This window comes from Pseudophryne corroboree, chromosome 5 (genome assembly GCF_028390025.1).
Source record: "Pseudophryne corroboree isolate aPseCor3 chromosome 5, aPseCor3.hap2, whole genome shotgun sequence".
Classification (NCBI taxonomy): domain Eukaryota; kingdom Metazoa; phylum Chordata; class Amphibia; order Anura; family Myobatrachidae; genus Pseudophryne; species Pseudophryne corroboree.
Window position 1 is genome coordinate 503,921,122 of NC_086448.1, and position 22,262 is coordinate 503,943,383.

Sequence of the window (22,262 nt, forward strand, 5' to 3'; positions counted from 1 at the left end):
GCCCAGTTCTGGAAACCCCCCCATGCAAATCCTGCGTTTGCCACTGGCTCTGGATGCATTCCCAGTGTGACTCTGGACATGTGCTCATTGTGACTCTGGACACATGCTCAGTGTAACTCTGGACGCATGCTCAGTATGACTGTGGACGCATGCTCAGTGTGACTCTGGACACATGCTCATTGTGACTCTGGAAGCATGCTCAGTGTGACTCTGGATACATGCTCATTGTGACTATGGAAGCATGCTCAGTGTGACTCTGGACACATGCTCAGTGTGACTCTGGATACATGCTCATTGTGACTCTGGACACATGCTCAGTGTGACTCCGGACACATGCTCATTGTGACTCTGGATGCATGCTCAGTGTGACTGGAAGCATGGTCAGTGTGACTCTGGACATGTGCTCATTGTGACTCTGGATGCATGCTCAGTGTGACTGGAAGCATGGTCAGTGTGATTCTGGACATGTGCTCATTGTGACTCTGGATGCATGCTCAGTGTGACTCTGGACACATGCTCAGTGTGACTCTGGACACATGCTCAGTGTGACTCTGGACGCATGTTCAGTATGACTGTGGACGCATGCTCAGTGTGACTCTGGACATGTGCTCATTGTGACTCTGGATACATGCTCATTGTGACTCTGGTCACATGCTCATTGTAACTCTGGACACATGCTCAGTGTGACTCTGGACGCATGCTCATAGTGACTCTGGAAACATGCTCATTGTGACTCTGGATGCATGCTCAGTGCAACTTAGATGCATGTGCAGTGGAAAAAAAAATCACTCAGCTGTGCCCGACGTCAACATTGTGTACGACTCAGGCCCATAATGTTTTGGGGGACAGCAAAAATAAATATAATAGTTGCCTAATTGATCAACTTAATATTGATTAAAAATGACACTGTCTGTCTTTTGGTCAAATAACTCATAACAAATGTTTATAGTAGTCTGTGTAAGGAACGAGGAAGGGACAGATTAGATTCTGCCTCTGGTTGACTAATGGCTAGACAGACTCCTGATAGTATGTACTATTTTTCATTTGTACTTTATATTTCTTTTTATCCATGCTATACAATCATCCTATTACATCAGCAAGTCCAGTAGATCAGTCTAACTGTGCTTTTGAACTGGAATCTCATATTGAATGTACAATAATGTAAGGCTCTGTTTAAATGAAATACTATACAAAATAAATATGCAGCTGCAAGTTGGAAAGAAATATGAGATTCATTGGGTCATAGATTTGCGCTGACAAATTTATTTTCTCTTTCAACAGCGTAGATGGTGGAGAACTGTTTGACAGAATTATTGATGAGAAATGCAATCTCTCTGAAGTCGATACAATATTATTTATTAAGCAAATCTGTGAAGGAATTCAGTTCATGCATCAAATGTACATTATACATCTAGATCTTAAGGTAATGTACAATCATTTTGAGAACACATGTAGATAGGGTGTCATTATGATGTCAACCAAAATGTGACATCACTGGGTCAATTGGCTGAAGTATTCCTCTATTGTATGGAAATTTGACTAAGGTTCCTTCTCATTAATGGACTAAGGGCCTAATTATTAACATTATTTTTACTAAAATAATGTGAAATGGAGTGTTTTCCCACCCTTTTCACATTTTTTAAGAATCACTAAAATGTATTAAAGGGCATTTGGAGCAGTTTTCATGAAAAAAATCATCAGATGCGGATGGTGATAAATAGACCTCTAAGGGCCTAATTCAAGGTTGATCACAAAAGCAAAATCTACCTCTAATGGGCAAAACCATGTGCACTGCAGGTGGGGCAGATGTAAAATGTGTAGAGAGAATTAAGGGCCCCACTCACTGGCCGATTGCCGGCCGAGGTGCCTAGCGGCTGATCCCCGGGGGGGAGGGGGGGGGGGGGTTTGATGGGGGGAGTGATGTTTCTTCACTCCCCCAATCACCCGGCCCCATAGGCCTGCATGCTAATATGGACAATATTGTCCATATTGGCTTGCAGGCATAAATGAGCCGGCCCCACTGATGAATGAGCATTGGTGCATACACACTGAAAGATATGAACGATATCTCGCTCATTAATGAACGAGATCATTCATATTTTTTAGTGTAATCGGCCAGTGTGTAGGACCCATTAGATTTGGGTGGGGTGTGTTCTAACTGAAATCTAAATTGCAGTGTAAAAATAAATCAGCTAGTATTTTCCCTGCACAGAAACAATGTAAACCACCCAAATTACACTGCAATTTAGATTTCAGTTTGAACACACCACACCCAAATCTAACTCTCTCTGCACATGTTATATCTGCACCCCCCCCCCCCTGCAGTGCACATGGTTTTGCCCAACTGCTAACAAATTTGCTGCTGCGATCAAAGGGCCTTAATAAATAGACCCCTTAAGCATCAGAGGAATTTAGCATTAGAGTGCATTTATTTCAGTGAAATGGGGCTTGTTGCTGAAGGGATACATACTATATCCTGGCGGATGGAATTCCAGTGGTCATATGACTGGCATTGGCATCCAGAAGCAGACAATCCCGACAGGGGTTGGGTAAGCATGTTAACCCTCCCCTTTACCTCTCTATTCTTAACTTCCCGTAGCCTAAACCTAGCCCGCTCACCCCCACAGCCTAACCCTATCCCACCCCAGGGGTGCCAAAACCCTAACCTCCCTCCCTGCAGGCTAAACCTAACCCTCCCTTTCCCGTAGCCTAACCCTAACTAATCCCCCCACATCCCCCCCTTGTGCAATTTACCAAGCAGGAGTCCTGTCAGAGCTTGTTCTGGATTCCGGCTTTTGGGATCCCGGCATTGGCAATTAGACCCACATCGGCATGCCGAGCAGTGTCGATATTCCGGCATCAGCATTCCGACTGTCGGGATGCCGAACGCCGGTATCCTGAATGGATCCCCTGCTGGACCGTGATTGGGTGAGTACGTAAGTGTGCCCACAATATGTAGCAGGATGTGTGTTATATTAAAAGGTAGATTACCCTCTAGTACAAATGATAAAGTTACATTAACTGACTCACTTTTGTACATAGTACAACTCAATTTATATTATCACAGTATGTACTTTAATCATGTCATTAACAATGAGTGTATTTCTTTTCTTTTTTTTTGTTTTTGCTTTATTTATTTTCAGCCAGAGAACATCATGTGTGTAAGCAGAGCTGATTATCAGATCAAAATTATAGATTTTGGCTTGGCTAGAAGGTAAATGTCTACTATTTTGTAAACTGTTTTATGTTTATGGGTAATATTAAAGGGCCCTACACACTTAAAGATCTGGCATATTGGAAAGAAAATCTGTCAATGTCTGGGAGCAAATGACAATCAACCATTTGCTCCCAAAATCCAGAAAATGGACAAAAACGGTTGTTCAGATAAATCGGTTTAATGAAACAAATGTAAACCAATTTGTCTGAAAGTCAATTTTTGTCTGTTTTCCAGTTTTTGAGAGCAAATACTCAATTGTCATTTGCTCCCATACATTACCAGATTTTTGTTCCAACCAGAAAGATTGGACAGATAAATCTTTAATAGGCCCTACACACTGGCCGATTTTTTGAAAGATATGAACGATCTCGTTCATAAATGAACGAGAACTCGTTCATATCTTTCAGTGTGGAGGCTCCAGCGATGAACGATGCGCGGTCCCGCGCTCTTTCATCGCTGGTCCCCCGTCGGCTGTGCATGTAGGCCAATATGGACGATCTCGTCCATATTTGCCTGCAGTTCTATGGAGCCGCGTGACGGGGGGAGTGAAGAAACTTCACTCCCCCCGTCACTGCCCCCCCGCCGCCGGGTCGCTTGTCGGCCGTATCCGCCGTCGGGCAGCTCGGCGGCGGGTCGGCCAGTGTGTAGGGCCCCTTAGTGTGAGGGCCCTTATGTCTATATAGTGAATAATAATTTGGGGATTATAGACTAATTTCTATGGTGGTCATTCCGAGTTGTTCACTCTCTGCCGATTTTCGCAGTGCATCGATCAAGTGAAAAAAACGTCAAAAATGCGCATGCGCAAAGTACTTTCACACAAAACTTTGTAGATTTACACAAGCTCGAGTGACGTTTTTTCATCGCTCGAGTGATTGTAGTATGATTGACAGGAAGTGGGTGTTTCTGGGCGGAAACTGAGCGGTTTCAGGGAGTGTGCTAAAAAAACGCAGGCGTGCCAGGTAAAAACGCAGGAGTGGCTGGAGAAACGGGGGAGTGGCTGGCCGAACATAGGGCGCGATTGTGACGTCAAACCAGGGACTAAACGGACTGAGCTGATCGCAATCTAGGAGTAGGTCTGGAGCTACTCAGAAACTGCAAGGAATTATGTAGTAGCAGTTCTGCTAATCTTTTATTCGCTATTCTGCTAAACTAAGATACACTCCCAGAGGGCGGCGGCCTAACGTGTGCAATGCTGCTAAAAGCAGCTAGCGAGCGATCAACTCGGAATGAGGGCCTATGTACGGCTACAGGGATGGTTTGTGGCCTTAAACACAAAGCTCAGAATAAAAGATTTATAGATAAGATGTGTAACGGAAATAAGGGCAGTGGCTCTGTATGGAAAATGTCAGCACATAAAGAATTTCGGCAAAGCTTTGTATACTGTAGGTCGAGGTATTTCCTAAATGTGTTTTTAGCTGATGTGAGCATTCTATGTTTCTACAAGAATTATATCTGTCAACCAAAAAAGATGTACTCCCAACCCAAGGTTTCTTATATCCCTTTTTCACCAAAATCCCAGGTCTGACCTGTGATTTGGAACATGGTTCCACGCCAGGTCAGACCCGAGATTTACCCCATTTCCACTGCAGCACTGACCTGAGATATACCCAGTGCCAGAGCTTGGAGATGACGTCATCTCTAAGTTCCGCAAAAAACTCCCAGGACAGCGGACCTGCGGGCGGTGGGCAGGTCATGTTCGGGAGGATGCTGCCACACTGGAGACAAGCAGGGAGAGATTATATCCTTCCCGCATGGTAAGCGGGGGCCGGGGATGGGGTAAAATCCAGAACAGTCTGGACCATACGGGGAGGCTGTAATCTCTCCCTCACCGGTGATGGCTGTCATGGGTGATATGTTTTTGAGCCAATCACCATGCTGTTGGCTCAAAAGTGGGTTACCCGGGTCAGATGAGCAAGGTAACATGCTCACTCAGGTCTTTCCCGGTAAAAACCCTGCTAGGTACCTGGAAAGGTTTCCAGGGTGACTAGACCAGAGTAGAGCCGCATCCACTGACAAAAATCCCGGGTTGGTGCACGTTCATGTGTAAAACCTGAGATTTTCATGTCAGGGGAAAAGGGGTATTAGAGAAAATTTACCTTTACATCCACCTCAGTGATTTAGTTGTCAGTTCCATTACATTTCAGCTGCATTGCAGCAGCCTGTCTGAGATGACCAGCAGCTTGTCACAAAGCATATGAAGACACACTGCTGATATTGCACAATTAAAGACAGATCCAAGAGATGGCTAAGCTTAGATGCAAGTGGGTGGAAATCCCCTTTATGTTTTTGAGGCAAAATGTTCCTGTATGTGAAGCAAACGCTACATATAAGCTTCTTGGTTTTCCAACTTCTGTTTGATTTAGGCACATCTTACCACATATGTGCTTCATCTATATTCTCTTCTAACATAGAAAATGATGTACAAGACCTATGAACTGAGTTCTAAAATAATATTATAAGATGAAAACAAAAAGCATTTGAGAGTGAATATTTATATCCACGGGTTAAATGATTTCTATATTGATTTTCCCCTTAAAATTGCTATAATTTAAGCAGAGACAGAAAACATTTGCAATAAAGCACACACACTGTCATACTGTTTACAGTATCTGCTGAGATTTGATTTATGTGGAGCAATCTCCTAGGCGTTTCTTCTGTAACACTACATGACGCTTTATTCCAATCTGGTTCTTTTTTTACTGTAAGTATGAGTGCTGACCTTATTCTCTCTGTGGAGTAGGCTTGAAGTAATGATGAAACATGTAATTACCACACTGCCAAAATCTGTTGGAAGCTCTTATTCTATGTCATTTCTTTGAAATCACACTTATATCTATCTTTTATTCATGTTCTAGGTATAAACCAAGGGAAAAATTGAAAGTGCACTTTGGTACGCCAGAGTTCCTTGCCCCTGAAGTTGTGAACTATGATTTTGTATCCTTTCCCACAGACATGTGGAGTGTGGGAGTCATCACTTACATGCTGTGAGTTGGCCAAAAGCATATGTCTGTTTTGTGTGAAATGTATTTTATCTATTTTCTTTTACATTTTTATTTGGTTTCCTGTCTATACAGACTTTTTCTGAACAAGGTTTTGTAGAAACATTTGAAAGGGAACACATGAGTGGCGTAGATGAAACAGCAAGGGCAACTGAAAGATAAATAGTGTATCTCTCACACACCAGGCGAGAGCGGGCAGGCAGCAGATTTCATTATCATCCATTAAACAGAGATTGTGATCTCATTCATCGGCTCTGTCTTGGCTTAAGAAACACGAATGGCAGATTTTACAAATTCTGTCCATAATTTATATTACTTCATTTTAATTTAAAAAGTACGTTATTGTACCAAAAGCGTTTCCTTCATAGACCCTTCATATCAGCATTCAGCTATAGAGGCCTCATACCCGCCAATGTTTTTCTTCCTATTTTTGCCTTACAAAACAATGGTAAAAAATGCAAGTGAAAGCGCACATCCCACGCAGTGCGTTTAGCATGCATCCAAAGAGTTTCAACCTTGCTCTAGTAACTAGAGTCTAGATGAACAATACAGTATATGAAAAATGCAGACGTAATAATTATTTTCACCCACAAGTGGTTATACGGAAAGCAGTTATCTAACCGGACCCCCGGGATATCGGAGGTTGCGGGATGCCAGTGTCGGTATGCTGACCACCGGCATCCCGTCCATTGGTCATTCATACTGATCCCGGTTATACTCACAATGCATTCCCACTGAAATAAATGGACATCGGGTCTGATTCAGAGATGTACAGTAGGCAAATGCATTTGCAACTGCAATTTTGCATGCAGTGACTATGTAAAAATTTGCAAATGTCGCAACCGCCTGTGTTTGTAGTGAGACGGCTACCAGCGGTTCTGCAGATCCCAGCGGCTGCAAACAAAGACGCAGTATCTGTCACAGAAAGTTCTGAGTTGCCTTATAGTTACACAGCATGCCCGCAGGAAGTAAGATGTCAGAGCAATTGCAGTTGCTCACGGGATTGCGGTTGCAGGCTGAGACATTGGTCGATATATCCTCTTCACAAAACTTATCCAGGCAATAATATGGATTTTTACACAATACTTTATATTAGATCCTCTATCAATTAATAAACCAAGCAGCAATTTAGTCCAGCTGTGTCTGTGTACACACAGCTACAATTAGTGACAGCTGATACCACCTGCACTAATGAACAAACATACAATTCACCGGTGACTCTATGCGCTAATAGATTCCAGGTGCATAAATGACTCAACACACACTGTTGCAATTAATATGTATATATATCTCTCTTTGTATCATGCATTAAAAACTTTTTTATGTGAACAAACATTTTATACCACTTAAAACAGATCACTGAACGGCATGCAGTGCTAAAAAATTATTGGTCACATGACTGTTATCGTGTCTCTATTAGACACGATATGTGTATGAAAAAGTCCTAATTTAAATAGTAATATCCTCAAAGTTTAGACTTTGTATCATAGTTGAAGTCCAATGTGATACAATGTATTTTAAAATATGAAACAGTCAGCCATTCACTAACGCGTTTCGCACCCTTGGATGCTTCCTCATAGAGTGAGGGTGGTAGGGCTGGAAATGGATGTTAGCGTGTAGGCAGATATCTACAACAGGTGTGCAAGTCCTTTTTGGGGATAAGGGTAATTCTCTAATGCGTTTTGCACCCTTGGGTGCTTCCTCATAGGGTGAGGGTGCGAAATGCATTAGTGAATTACCCTTATCCCCAAGAGGGACTTGCACACCTGTTGTGGACATCTGCCTACACACTGACATCCATTTCCAGCCCTCCCGCATTCACAGTCAGTACTGGGACGCCACATGCCAGAGGCGCCATTGGTGAAGTAGCCATCCGGAATCGGAGCTGACAGCGGGCCAGGAGTGCAGGGGTCAGATGCGGTCCCAGCACAGGAGAGGTTTTCGGTGGCTGGTGCACACTGCCAGGAGACGCGCCTGCCCCGGACATCAGTTGAGTGGCTTAGTAGTACTGCTGCTTACCGAACTCTCCCGCTGGAAGGTAGCCATTTCCACACTAGAGATTACAGCTACATACATCTCTCACCTCCAGATATCAGCATTTGGGAGCGGTGAGTCCAGCGCTGCAGAGAGCAGAGGCAGGTGAGCTTACCACAAGTGGAGACACGGCTGACTGTTTCATATTTTAAAATACATTGTATCACATTGGACTTCAACTATGATACAAAGTCTAAACTTTGAGGATATTACTATTTAAATGAGGACTTTTCATACACATATCGTGCCTAATACAGACACGATAACAGTCACGTGACCAATATTTTTTAGCACTGGATGCCGTTCAGTGATCTGTTTTAAGTGGTATAAAATGTTTGTTCACATAAAAAAGTTTTTAATGCATGATATAAAGATATATATATATATATATATATATATATCCATATTAATTGCAACAGTGTGTGTTCAGTCATTTCTGCACCTGGAATCTATTAGCGCATAGAGTCACCAGCGAATTGGTCGCAATATGCCTGCGTTTGCCGCCACACCCTCGTTACCTCACCCAAACACTCCCTGACTGTCAATCATTTTGTGACTAAATCCTCTCAGAGCACCATTGCGGCACATGCACAGTGCGACATAGACACATGTGCAGACTGTCGATAATCACTTAACTCAGAGGTTCCCAAACTGCGTGCTGTGGCTCCCTGGGGTGCCTCGGGACACTTGCAGGGGTGCCCTGGCTTGGTGGTCCAGGACCAATTCAAATTATTCATGGTCAATATAATAGGCAAAACCAGTGCTGGTGGCTGCCAGTCATAACTGTGGCCAAACAGAAGCAAATCTTGTCCCTCACCACACAACTGACCCTAAGGATGACATATAAACGCGATCTACTTAATGTAAGATTTCTTTCTAAATTTCTCAATAAGACATTTTTGGCCTAGGGGTGCCGTGAAAAAAATTCTGATATTCTAGGGCGCCGTGATTCAAAATAGTTTGGAAACCACTGACTTAACTGCAAAAAATTGGGTTTGAGTAGAGCTATATATCAGGCCCTTTATCAAGTGCATTGATGTGCGTTGAATGTACTGAGATGGAGCAAGAGGCATATTGCATATATAGCTGGTCTCATTGGAAAGAATGGGTTATACAGTATTTCCCATTTATCCATTTACATGCTTTCATCTGGTATTAACAGTTTTATTAAATACTGTACATTATTTTAATGGTCATGGGTATGAGACTTAGGGGGATATTTACTAAGCCTTGGATGGAGATAAAGTACCAGCCAATCCACTCCTAACTGTTATTTTTCAAACACAGCCTGTGACATGGCAGTTAGGAGCCGATTGGCTGGGACTTTATCTCCATCAACTTTATCTCCATCCAAACCTTAGTAAATAGGCCCCTTAGGATGGTTTCATATTTACATGATGCCACAGTGTCTCTGTTTTGAGGGATGATTCTTTACTACTTCATATAGTTGTATATACATGATATGTTCTTTCTACACCAGTTTTATAACATTATCTTTCACATTTTGTGTACCATTAGGTTGAGTGGGCTCTCACCATTTTTAGGTGAAGATGACAATGAAACGCTAAACAACATCGTCGTGTCTCAGTTTGATTTTGATGGGGACGAATTTTTAAATATTTCAGAATCAGCAAAGGACTTCATCACTAAGTTGCTTATAAAGGAAAAATGGTAAGCCATGTCTAGTAAACCAACAATTATAGCCATGTCTGCTAAATCAATAATTATACAGGAATAGAAACAAATGCCTATTTTGTATCGTGTTTACAAATCTAGCGAATACATTTTTGAAGCTTATAAATTGTGATTCCCTTTTTAAAGGGGATAGTTTGGTGGAAGGTGCAAATCAGGGATGAGCGGGTTCGGTTTTACTCGGTTTTACTCGGATTTACTCGGTTCTCAAAACGGCATCTTATTGGCTCACGGATGTCACGTGTTTTGGATAGCCAATAGGAAAAATCCGGATAAAACCGAACTTGCGTTAATTCTGGCGTTAAATCCGAACCCGCTCATCTCTAGTGCAAATAAGTCATCACTTGTAGTTTCACTATGGAGACACTTGAATTTCATCAAATTTTCCTCTACTCCCAAGAGAGTAGACCAACCTATCGTATGCCGCCCACTTGTAAGGGGAAGTAGACAGTCCGGAGGCTTCATTATGCAATTTATGGTGATTCACATCATTAAGAACACCCACCACTGCGTGTTGCTGTGATGCAACTTGCGGCTCTATATTAAGGATGCAGCCAACTCTGTCTACAGTTGATACTCACATTTATTTCTTAGCAGGCAATGTGGTCACAGATACTCTGACTCAGATCCTACATGTCCAAAGTATGAGCCAAGCATCACTTTCCAACATAATGGTCATTAATATGAAGTTGACCCCCCTGCTTTGTTGCTAAAGGAAGCTCCACTTTTCTGGGAAGGCTTTCCATTAACGTTGAAACATAGCTGTGGAAATTCCCATCCAGTCAGCCCCACAAGCATTACAGAGGTCAGTCACTGAAGTAGCGTGACCAGGCCTTTGTGAATACGGAAGAAAAAAGGCTTTCCCTAAACTGCTGTCCCAAATTTTGAAGCACACCATTCTCCAGAACGCCATTGTATGCTGCAACAAGATTTCCCTTCATTGGAAGTGAGGGTTACAGGCCAAACAATGAAAAATAGCCCCAGACCAACATTACGCCTCCACCAAACCTATTGTTGGCAGTACACCATTAGACAGGAACATTTTTCCTGCAATCAGCCAATGCCAGATGTATAGCTTGATTCATCACTCTAGAGAGTGGGTTTAAACTCCTCCAGTCAAATTGAAATATGCTGTACTCCTCTGTAGATAAGGTTAGGCATTGTCCATGGTGTTCTGATGCTTGTGTGCAGCTGCCCGGCTGTGGTAAATAACCCAATTCATAAAGCACAGGCACTGAGTAGTGAGTGTTGCAGATTACTTTTACATGCTATGTGCTTGAGCACTCCACCATCCCATTTTGTAAGCTTCTGTGGCCTACCACTTCCCAGCTGGGCAGATGTTTTTCCTAGACAGGGTCATAGATGAATGACGGGCCAGAGTTATGGGGAGGCTTGGACAAATCCTTGGGTACGGTCAGGCAAGTCTGGAGAAGGAATTTTTTTTACTTCATAATTCCCCTTGCACAGCTGCTGGGTCTCTAACGTGACCAAGCAATTAGTAGCCCTCCCCCTTTATTTCATGCATCAAGGGGAGGGTGGATAAAGGGTAAAGTGTGTGAGCAAAATTACCTAACACACTAATAAGAAGTGGTGTATACGTAGTTTTTGGCAATAGATAGGTAGATAGACAGACAGACAGATTCTATTTGTGTCAAGCACATATATAATATGTGATATAGTATATAACGGGACTGTATCCATTGGCGTTTCTATCATGGGTGAAATGTATGCGGTGCACACGAGCCCCTGGGTCCAGGGGGGCCCACACTGCACACATTGCTTCTATGTTGTTTTAATACTCGCTCTACCGGAGTCCCGTGATGGGCGTTGCGGGGGCCGCTGCAAAAGTCACTTCAAAAATGGCCGCCGCACAGCGCATATAGTAATTAGTCTCCAGACCATGGCAGGCGCTATGTTTCCGGAGATCTGCGCATGCGCGGTAGACTCTGGCAAGATGCTGGAGCCTACCGCACAGTGGAGAGGAGGGGGCCCACCCATTCTTAAAATGCAGCTGATTGTATCGGTAACCCAGTGCTTGGGAACCCAACACAGCCCTGGCATACCAACATTCAGGATGCCAGCAGTCGGGATTCCGTCACCGGCATTGTGATCACTGCCGGAATGCCGATGTCGGTCTTCTGACCAGTGTCGGGATTCCAACATTGGTATTGTTAGGCGCCGGGGTCCGCTCGGCCGTGCGGCCCGGCGCCTAGCAACCAGGGACGCCGTGCGCGTTCAGCCGCCGGCTCCCTGGCAACGCTAAGACGCCGGGCGCACGGAGCCGCTCTGACCTTAGCAACGGGGACGCCACGTTCAGCCGCGTTCCCCGTTGCTGGGTCTATTCTCATTACCCTGATTATGTGCTGGCCGTGCAGCATGCAAGCTGCACGGCATTTCTATTTGATTGTCCTGTCTGGATCTTGATTGGAGGGTGCCTGAATAAAGGCACCCTCAGGACTTCTTACAGACGCCGGTGATAGCTTCCTGTTTGCTTGTGTCTGCTGCAGAGAGTTCCCAGTCCCGGTCCTTTTGGTTGTTCCTGTCCTCAGAGATCCTGTACTCGGAAGTTACCATCCGTTCCTGGAGTCTGACCGAGCACCTTTAACATCTGGTGGTGTCGTGAGTCGCGGCGCAGCCGTGTGTTGCGGCTTGTCCGCTTCTGTTTATTATTTTGTTTAATTGTGTTCTGGAGCTTTGCGGAGGATTCCGCTTCCACAGATCCACTCTGGTGTCCGGCGGTGCCGGATAGGAGTGTCGGATCAGTGGATCTTTGGTTGTCCTTTTTCCTGGCGGCTAGTCCGCACATACCTTTTGATTTAGTTAGTTAGCTTGTAACCCCTGGCCTGGTTGCTTAGTCAGAGGGCCCCTTGTTATCACCCTGTCTCGGACTTCCCCTTGTCTCCCTTTAAGACCTGCGGGGGCATCGGGGTTGGGCAGACATAATCCGCCCTTCGAACGCGGCTGCCATGGGCTCAAGCAACCATAGTCTCGCAGGGGATTTCTGATTACACGGGCGAGACAACGGAGTTAGGGCGCCAGGGGTTACTAGGCTATCCAGCTCCCACAACCAGCTTGTTTTCCTGTACTCAGATCCCTGCCATAAGATCTCCTCCGGTCTGGAGTACAGGAATCATAACATTATCACCGGCCAACAAAAGAAAAGATTAAACTTACAGTAAATTTTTTCACTTTTTAGTTGGGAGATTTTTTGTCGGCCTTATGAATCCCACCGGTGTTGGGCCAAACCCTGGCCAGCTTCTTGTTAGTCAGATTCAGGAACTTACTCAGATGGTTCAGGATCTGTCCCTCCGGGTGAGGTCACAGGAAGATCTGTTACGGACTTCCCCGAGGGTCATCCCTGAACCAAAAATGCATCTGCCTGACCGTTTTTCTGGGGATAGAAAACAGTTTTTTAATTTTAAAGAATCTTGCAAACTGTATTTTCGTTTAAGACCAGTTACCTCAGGTACAGAGGCTCAGCGGGTTGGGATTATTATTTCTCTACTTCAGGGGGATCCTCAGACCTGGGCTTTTGGTTTAAAGACAGACGATCCGGCCTTATCGTCTGTAGACGCCTTTTTAAAATCTTTAGGGCTATTGTATGACGACCCTGATAGAGAGGCGTCCGCAGAAAGTCAGTTGCGTGCTCTTAGACAGGGTAGGAATCCTGCAGAGAATTATTGTACGGAGTTTCGCCGTTGGTTGAACGACTGTGGCTGGAATGACCCAGCCCTGCGCAGTCAGTTTCGCCTCGGCTTATCTGAATCTATAAAAGACAGTCTCCTCCAGTATCCCGCTCCTGAGACCCTCGATAACCTCATGGAGCTATCTATTAAAATAGATCGTCGGCTCAGAGAGCGGAGGGCTGAAAAAGGGGCATCTGTCGGGTCCTCTCCCTGGGTTCCTTCCATTCCTGTAGACATAGAGGAGCCTATGCAGATTGGTCTCTCCAAATTGTCTCCGGAAGAAAGAACCAGGAGGCAAAATTATGGTCTGTGTTTATACTGCGGAGGTAAGGGACATTTTGCCCGTAGTTGTCCAAACAAGTTGGGAAACTTCCTGACCAAGTGAGTTGTGAGGGGGTTCACTTTGGTCTGCAGCTCATCTCCTCAAATAATTCACTGTTGGTTCCTGCTAAAGTTTCCTATGGCAGCCTCTGTTCCTCGGTCTCTGCTTTTGTGGACCGTGGAGCTGCAGGAAACTTTATGGATTTAACATGGGCCAAGGCCTTAGGTATTCCTCAGCTAACCTTGGGTAGGTGTATCACCATGCATGGTTTAGATGGGAGTCCTTTATCCAATGGGGTTATTTCTCTATGTACACCTCCTGTTTTGCTCTCGGTGGGAGCTCTGCATTCTGAAAAAATTGAGTTTTTCCTTACCCATTGTCCAGCAGTTCCTGTGGTTCTGGGTCATCCTTGGCTGGCCTTTCATAATCCCATCATTAATTGGCAGTCTGGGGAGATCCTACAATGGGGTACCATCTGTGATAAAGAATGTATTACGCTTCCTATCCGAGTAGCTGCCGCCAGTTCCGCACATATTCCTGGGGAATACCAGGATTTTGTTGATGTGTTTTCCAAGGGCAATGCGGATATTTTGCCTCCCCATAGGCCTTATGATTGTGCCATTGAGTTAATTCCTGGTGCCACGTTGCCTAAAGGAAGGTTATATGCATTGTCTGGTCCTGAAACGGTGGCCATGAATGAGTATGTGAAAGAAAGCCTTGGGAAAGGGTTTATCAGGCCATCTAAATCCCCTTTAAGTGCAGGTTTCTTCTTCGTAGAGAAGAAGGATGGTTCACTCAGACCCTGCATTGACTTTAGAGCTTTGAATAAGATCTCAGTAAAGAATACTTACCCTCTGCCGCTGATCTCTGTCCTCTTTGATCAGCTACGTTCGGCTGTTATTTTTTCTAAGATTGATCTTAGAGGAGCATATAACCTCATCAGAATCAGGTCAGGGGATGAGTGGAAAACGGCATTTAGTACTCAGTCGGGCCACTATGAGTATCTGGTGATGCCATTCGGCCTATCTAACGCTCCGGCAGTTTTCCAGGATCTCATTAATGATGTGCTCCGTGAGTTTCTGGGAAGATTCGTCGTGGTCTATTTAGACGATATTTTGATATATTCTGACTCCGTGGAACAACATGTTACCCAGGTGCGTCAGGTGCTAAAGAGATTACGTGAAAATCACTTATATGCCAAGCTGGAGAAGTGTGAATTTCATGTCACGGAAGTATCCTTTTTAGGGTACATTATTTCCCCTCGGGGATTCCGAATGGAACCAAAAAAGCTCCAAGCCATCCTTAGTTGGGCGCAACCCACCAATTTAAAAGCAATTCAGCGCTTTTTAGGGTTTGCAAACTACTATAGAAGATTTATTCACTCTTTCTCTGACCTAGTTGCTCCCATTGTGGCACTTACTAAGAAGGGAGCAGATCCTACCAATTGGTCATGTGAAGCGGAGTTATCTTTTCAGGCCTTGAAACAAGCCTTTGTCTCAGCCCCTGTCCTTAGACATCCCAACCCAGAATTACCTTTCATTGTTGAGGTAGATGCCTCGGAGGTTGGAGTAGGGGCTATCCTTTCTCAGAAGGATCCAGATTCCCTTGAGTTACATCCTTGTGCCTTTATGTCCAGGAAATTCTCATCTGCAGAATCCAACTACGATGTTGGTAACCGGGAATTGCTGGCTATTAAATGGGCTTTCGAGGAGTGGAGACATTGGCTTGAAGGAGCTACCCACACCATTTCAGTTTTGACTGATCACAAAAATCTTCAATACATTGAATCGGCTAAACGACTGAATGCCCGACAGGCTCGTTGGGCTTTATTTTTTACTCGTTTCAAATTCATTATCACCTTCAGACCAGGTTCCAAGAATACCAAGGCAGATGCCCTGTCACGCAGTTTCCTTCCGGTTCAAGACAACAGTCCTGTTACTCCCATACTTCCGCCTTCAGTCATTCAGGCAGGTCTCACACAGGATGTATTTTCCCAATTAAAACTGCTTCAACATCAAGCTCCGGGAAATACTCCTGCTAGTCGTCTTTTTGTTCCTGAGTTTTTGAGAGCAACTGTTTTGGCGGAATTTCATGATAGCAAAGTTGCAGGGCATCCGGGAATCGCTAAGACTTTGGAATTAGTATCCCGCTCAGTATGGTGGCCTGGTCTTTCCAAAGACATTAAAGAGTTTGTTTTTTCGTGTCAGGTCTGTGCACAGCATAAAGTTCCCCGTTCTTTGCCTATTGGTCAACTTATGCCCTTGAAAGTTCCTCTTAGGCCATGGTCGCATATCTCCATGGATTTTGTGGTGGATCTCCCTCTGTCAGCCGGATGCCGAGTCATATGGGTGGTAGTGGACCGTTTTAGCAAGATGGCCCATTTTATTGCTCTTCCCCGATTGCCATCTGCCCAGGGATTGGCAGTCTTGTTCCTCCGTCATGTTTTCAGACTCCATGGGTTACCCACTGATATTGTTTCTGACAGGGGTCCACAATTCATTGCGCAATTTTGGAGGTCTTTTTGTGCTTCGTTAAAAATGAAATTATCTTTAACCTCCGGCTATCATCCACAATCCAATGGACAGACTGAGCGAGTTAACCAATCTCTAAAACAATATTTGCGTTTGTACTCGGCCAAACTCCAAAATGACTGGTCTGAGTTTCTTCCATTGGCGGAGTTTGCTTATAATAATGCCTGTCATTCCTCCACCAATGTGTCTCCATTTTTTGCAGTTTTTGGTTTCCACCCCAGAGCTAATTCATTTTTTCAACATTCCTCTGTCTCCTCTCTGGCCCTGACCTCTCATCTTAAACTTATTTGGAAAAAAGTGCACCTGGCTCTCAGAAAAGCAGCTTTCCGGGAAAAAAAATTTTCTGACAGGCTCCGGCGGCCGTGCACTTTTAAAGTAGGAGACAGGGTGTGGTTGTCGACTCGCAACATCAAACTTCGACAAACCTCAGCCAGATTGGGTCCTAGATTTATTGGACCATTTCTCATTATCAAAAAAGTCAATCCAGTTGCTTTCCGGTTACGTTTACCAAAAACTTTACGGATCGGAAATACCTTCCATTGCTCATTGCTTAAACCATATGTTTCGTCCAGTAGATTTCCTCGTAAAAACTCTCAGGGGAGATCACCAGTTAATGTACAGGGTCAGCAAGAGTTCTTGGTTGAGAAGGTTCTCGATTCCAAGTTGTCCCGGGGTCGGCTTTATTTTTTGGTGCATTGGAGAGGTTATGGGCCAGAGGAAAGGTCGTGGGTCCTGGATGAAGACCTTCATGCCCCAAAGCTCAAAAAAGCATTTTTTCGTGAATTTCCTCGGAAACCTGGCTTTAGGGGTTCCTTGACCCCTCCTCAAGGGGGGGGTACTGTTAGGCGCCGGGGTCCGCTCGGCCGTGCGGCCCGGCGCCTAGCAACCAGGGACGCCGTGCGCGTTCAGCCGCCGGCTCCCTGGCAACGCTAAGACGCCGGGCGCACGGAGCCGCTCTGACCTTAGCAACGGGGACGCCACGTTCAGCCGCGTTCCCCGTTGCTGGGTCTATTCTCATTACCCTGATTATGTGCTGGCCGTGCAGCATGCAAGCTGCACGGCATTTCTATTTGATTGTCCTGTCTGGATCTTGATTGGAGGGTGCCTGAATAAAGGCACCCTCAGGACTTCTTACAGACGCCGGTGATAGCTTCCTGTTTGCTTGTGTCTGCTGCAGAGAGTTCCCAGTCCCGGTCCTTTTGGTTGTTCCTGTCCTCAGAGATCCTGTACTCGGAAGTTACCATCCGTTCCTGGAGTCTGACCGAGCACCTTTAACATCTGGTGGTGTCGTGAGTCGCGGCGCAGCCGTGTGTTGCGGCTTGTCCGCTTCTGTTTATTATTTTGTTTAATTGTGTTCTGGAGCTTTGCGGAGGATTCCGCTTCCACAGATCCACTCTGGTGTCCGGCGGTGCCGGATAGGAGTGTCGGATCAGTGGATCTTTGGTTGTCCTTTTTCCTGGCGGCTAGTCCGCACATACCTTTTGATTTAGTTAGTTAGCTTGTAACCCCTGGCCTGGTTGCTTAGTCAGAGGGCCCCTTGTTATCACCCTGTCTCGGACTTCCCCTTGTCTCCCTTTAAGACCTGCGGGGGCATCGGGGTTGGGCAGACATAATCCGCCCTTCGAACGCGGCTGCCATGGGCTCAAGCAACCATAGTCTCGCAGGGGATTTCTGATTACACGGGCGAGACAACGGAGTTAGGGCGCCAGGGGTTACTAGGCTATCCAGCTCCCACAACCAGCTTGTTTTCCTGTACTCAGATCCCTGCCATAAGATCTCCTCCGGTCTGGAGTACAGGAATCATAACAGGTATTCCGACTGCCGACAGCCCAAATGCTGGAATGCTGACCAGATCCCCATTTAACACAAAGCAAGGGTGGTATGTCCCCTATAAAAAGGTGCTTGCCCTATATATATATATATATATATATATATATATATACATGTATCTAATTTACAGTAAGACTTCTCCTGATATTCAAACTGAATTTGTAACTATAACTGTTTTTTGCTCTACAGCTGGAGAATGAGTGCATCCGAAGCTTTAAAACATCCATGGTTGTCAGACTCCAAACTGCATTATAGAATTGGCCAGCAGGTGTCTAAAATGGTATGTTCTGTGTTTTATAAAATAATAGATTAACTAGAAATAACAGTACACTAAAATATGTTAATTTTATTTTTTACTGTCTGAAAATCATAAAAATGCACATATGACACTTAAGTGGTATCTGGGTTCTGGGTCGTCATTCATTAGGTCGACCACTAATGGTCGACATGCAGTAGGTTACAATGGACAATAGGCTTATATGTAAAAGCTTGACAGTGCTTATGGTCGACAGGCACAAAAGTTTTACAGGTGCAAATGGTCAACACATATGGTCGACACGTCTTTTTGTGGGGGGTTTTAAGCATTTTAATCAACTTTTTTATACTTTACCATGCACGTGGACTACTATTAGGAATAGTAACCTTGCCAGAAGCATGGAGAGCTAAGCGGTACACTAATTGGGGTTCCACGTGCTGTGACGTACAAAACGCCACCGAAAACAGTGCATTGACCTTTTTTGTGTCCTTTTCTCATGTTGAGCTTTCCATGTGTCAACCTTTTGATCCTGTTGACCTAATGCATGTCAATCAATAGCGGTCGACCTAATGACTGTAGACCTTTGTAATGTAGATCTGGTGATCCATACCCCAATTATGATAACCCCATTGCAGTAGAATAAGATAGGTGTTTTTGAAGCTTAACATACTCGAAAGTCAAAAATGATAAGACTGTCCAATGACCCTCAGTCGGCACAGGAAATTGTAAAGCTTAGCCTGTCGACAGTGACCATGTTGACATTCATCATGTCTAAATGGATGATATGTCAACTGGGCAGCTAGTTGAGAAATCATCACTGATGGTCTAGTGGTGTCTTACCTTCTCCTGTCGGCAGCAACGTTTTCTGGGGCCGTGAGGATGCAGGACTAGGATGCTCCCGCTGCCTGCATACAAAAACGAGTAAGAACTTACCTTTGTTAAAACTCTTTCTGCGAGGTACACTGGGCTCCACAAGGAATGGACAATGGGATGTAGAGTAGGATCTTGATCCGAGGCACCAACAAGCTCAAAGCTTTGACCTTCTTCCCAGAATGCATAGCGCCGCCTCCTATATCACCCCGCCTCCCTGCACAGGATCTCAGTTTTTAGTTAACCAGTCCAATGCAGTAGCAGGAAAAGAGACGACAACAGTTAGTAGCCACAAACACCACATTCTCACGACAGGAGAAGTGTCAGCGGCTAATGCCATACCAACCCAAAGAAGCTAAGTCCGTCAGGGGCCCACCCTGACGCACTTAGCTTCTTTGGGTTGGTATGGCATTAGCCGCTGACACTTCTCCTGTCGTGAGAATGTGGTGTTTGTGGCCTTGTGGAGCCCAGTGTACCTCGCAGAAAGAGTTTTAACAAAGGTAAGTTCTTACCATAAAACTCATTTTCTGCTGTGGGGTACACTGGGCTCCACAAGGAATGGACAATGGGGATGTCCTAAAGCAGTTCCTTATGGGAGGGGATGCACTGTAGCGGGCACAAGAACCCGGCGTCCAAAGGAAGCATCCTGGGAAGCGGCAGTATCGAAGGCATAGAACCTTATGAACGTGTTCACAGAGGACCACGTAGCCGCCTTGCACAATTGTTCAAGGGTCGCACCACGTTGGGCCGCCCAAGAAGGTCCAACAGACCGAGTAGAATGGGCCTTTATGTGATCAGGAGCACAGAGACCAGCCTTCACATAAGCATGTGCAATCACCATTCTAATCCATCTGGCCAGAGTTTGCTTGTGAGCAGGCCAGCCCCGTTTGTGAAACCCAAACACAACAAAAAGAGAATCAGATTTCCTAATAGGAGCAGCTCTCTTCACATAGATATGGAGAGCCTGTACCACATCCAAAGACCGCTCTTTGGGAGACAGATCAGGAGAAACAAGTGCCGGAACTACAATCTCCTGATTAAGGTGGAACGAAGAAACCACCTTAGGTAGATAGCCGGGACGAGTCCTAAGAACCGCCCAGTCACGGTGAAATATCAGATATGGGGAACTACAGGACAAGGCACCCAAATCCGATACTCTTCTAGCTGAAGCAATAGCCAGCAGAAACACCACCTTAAGGGAAAGCCACTTAAGGTCAGCTGAACCAAGAGGTTCAAACGGAGACTCTTGTAACGCCTCCAAAACCACCGACAAATCCCAAGGAGCCACAGGCGGGACATAGGGAGGTTGGATACGCAACACGCCCTGAGTAAAGGTATGCACATCAGGAAAGGTCGCAATTTTTCTCTGAAACCACACCGACAAGGCAGATATTTGTACCTTGAGGGAGGCCAGACGCAGGCCTAAGTCCAGGCCCTGCTGAAGAAAAACCAACAACTTGGCTATACTAAACTTGGAAGCGTCATAATCGTTAGATGCACACCAAACAAAGTAAGAATGCCAGACCCTATAGTAAATCCGAGCCGAAGCCGGTTTCCAGGCCCGCAACATAGTTTGAATGACCGCCTCAGAAAACCCCTTAGCCCTTAAGACGGAAGCTTCAAGAGCCACGCCGTCAAATACAGCCGGGCTAGGTCCTGGTAGACACAGGGGCCCTGAACGAGGAGGTCTGGGCGTTGTGGAAGTAGAATTGGACGCTCTGACGATAGGCCTTGCAGGTCTGAGAACCAGTGCCGTCTGGGCCACGCTGGAGCTATGAGAAGCAGAATTCCTTTTTCTTGTTTGAACTTCCGAATTACCCTGGGCAGGAGTGACACCGGAGGGAACACGTACGGCAGCCGAAACCTCCACGGTACCGCCAGCGCATGCAAAAATGCTGCTGGAGTATCCCTTGTCCTTGCTCTGAAGACTGGAACCTTGTGATTGTGTCGAGACGCCATCAGATCTACCTCTGGAAGGCCCCACCTTTCCACTAGGAGTTGAAACACTTATGTCCGACTGTACTTGAACAGGACGGTTCTGAATTAAATGCTGGGCTAGGTTCAAGGCCTTGAAGACCGCCCGCAACTCCAGAATATTGATCGAGAGGAGGGACTCCTCCTTGGTCCACCGCCCTTGAAGGGAGTGTTGCTCCAGCACCACGCCCCAACCTCTTAGACTGGCCTCTGTCGTCAACAGGACCCAGTCAGATATCCAGAACGGACGGCCCCTGCACAGTTGTTGGTCCCGGAGCCACCAGAGCATCGACAGACGGACCTCCGGAGTCAATTTGATCATTTGAGACCTGATCCGGTGAGGCAGGTCGTCCCATTTGGCTAGAATCAGCCTCTGGAGAGGGCGAGAGTGAAATTGAGCGTACGCCACCATGTCGAATGCTGACACCATGAGGCCCAGCACCTGCATCGCTGAATGTATCGACACTTGCGGACGAGATAGGAAGCAACGAATCCTGTCCTGAAGTTTCAGGACTTTCTCCTGAGACAGGAACAACCGCTGGTTGGGAGTGTCCAATAGTGCTCCCAGATGCACCATGCTCTGAGCAGGGATCAGGGATGACTTCTTCCAGTTGATGAGCCACCCGTGGGCTTGCAGAAACCGGACCGTCGCATCTAGATGACGCAGGAGAAGTTCTGGGGAATTTGCCAGGATTAACAAGTCATCCAAATACGGCAGTATCCTGACTCCCTTGACGGCGGAGTACCACTGTCATCACCACCAAGACTCGCGGAGCCGTTGTTAAACCAAAAGGTAACGCCTGAAACTGGTAATGGCAGTTGCCAATCGCAAATCTCAGGTATTGCTGATG

At 45.6% G+C, this 22,262-nt stretch overlaps 1 protein-coding gene across 3 annotated transcripts in view; it reads left to right on the forward strand.

The window, feature by feature from the left end:
• Positions 1 to 22,262, forward strand: part of MYLK4 (myosin light chain kinase family member 4) — a 265,505-nt gene that overhangs the window by 235,322 nt on the left and 7,921 nt on the right. For all 3 annotated transcript variants that reach the window (XM_063923045.1, XM_063923046.1, XM_063923044.1), the window contains 5 exons: positions 1,282 to 1,423; positions 3,144 to 3,214; positions 6,073 to 6,201; positions 9,769 to 9,921; positions 18,501 to 18,591. In XM_063923045.1, the coding sequence (XP_063779115.1) occupies positions 1,282 to 1,423; positions 3,144 to 3,214; positions 6,073 to 6,201; positions 9,769 to 9,921; positions 18,501 to 18,591 (586 nt within the window). The remainder of the gene's footprint in view (positions 1 to 1,281; positions 1,424 to 3,143; positions 3,215 to 6,072; positions 6,202 to 9,768; positions 9,922 to 18,500; positions 18,592 to 22,262) is intronic.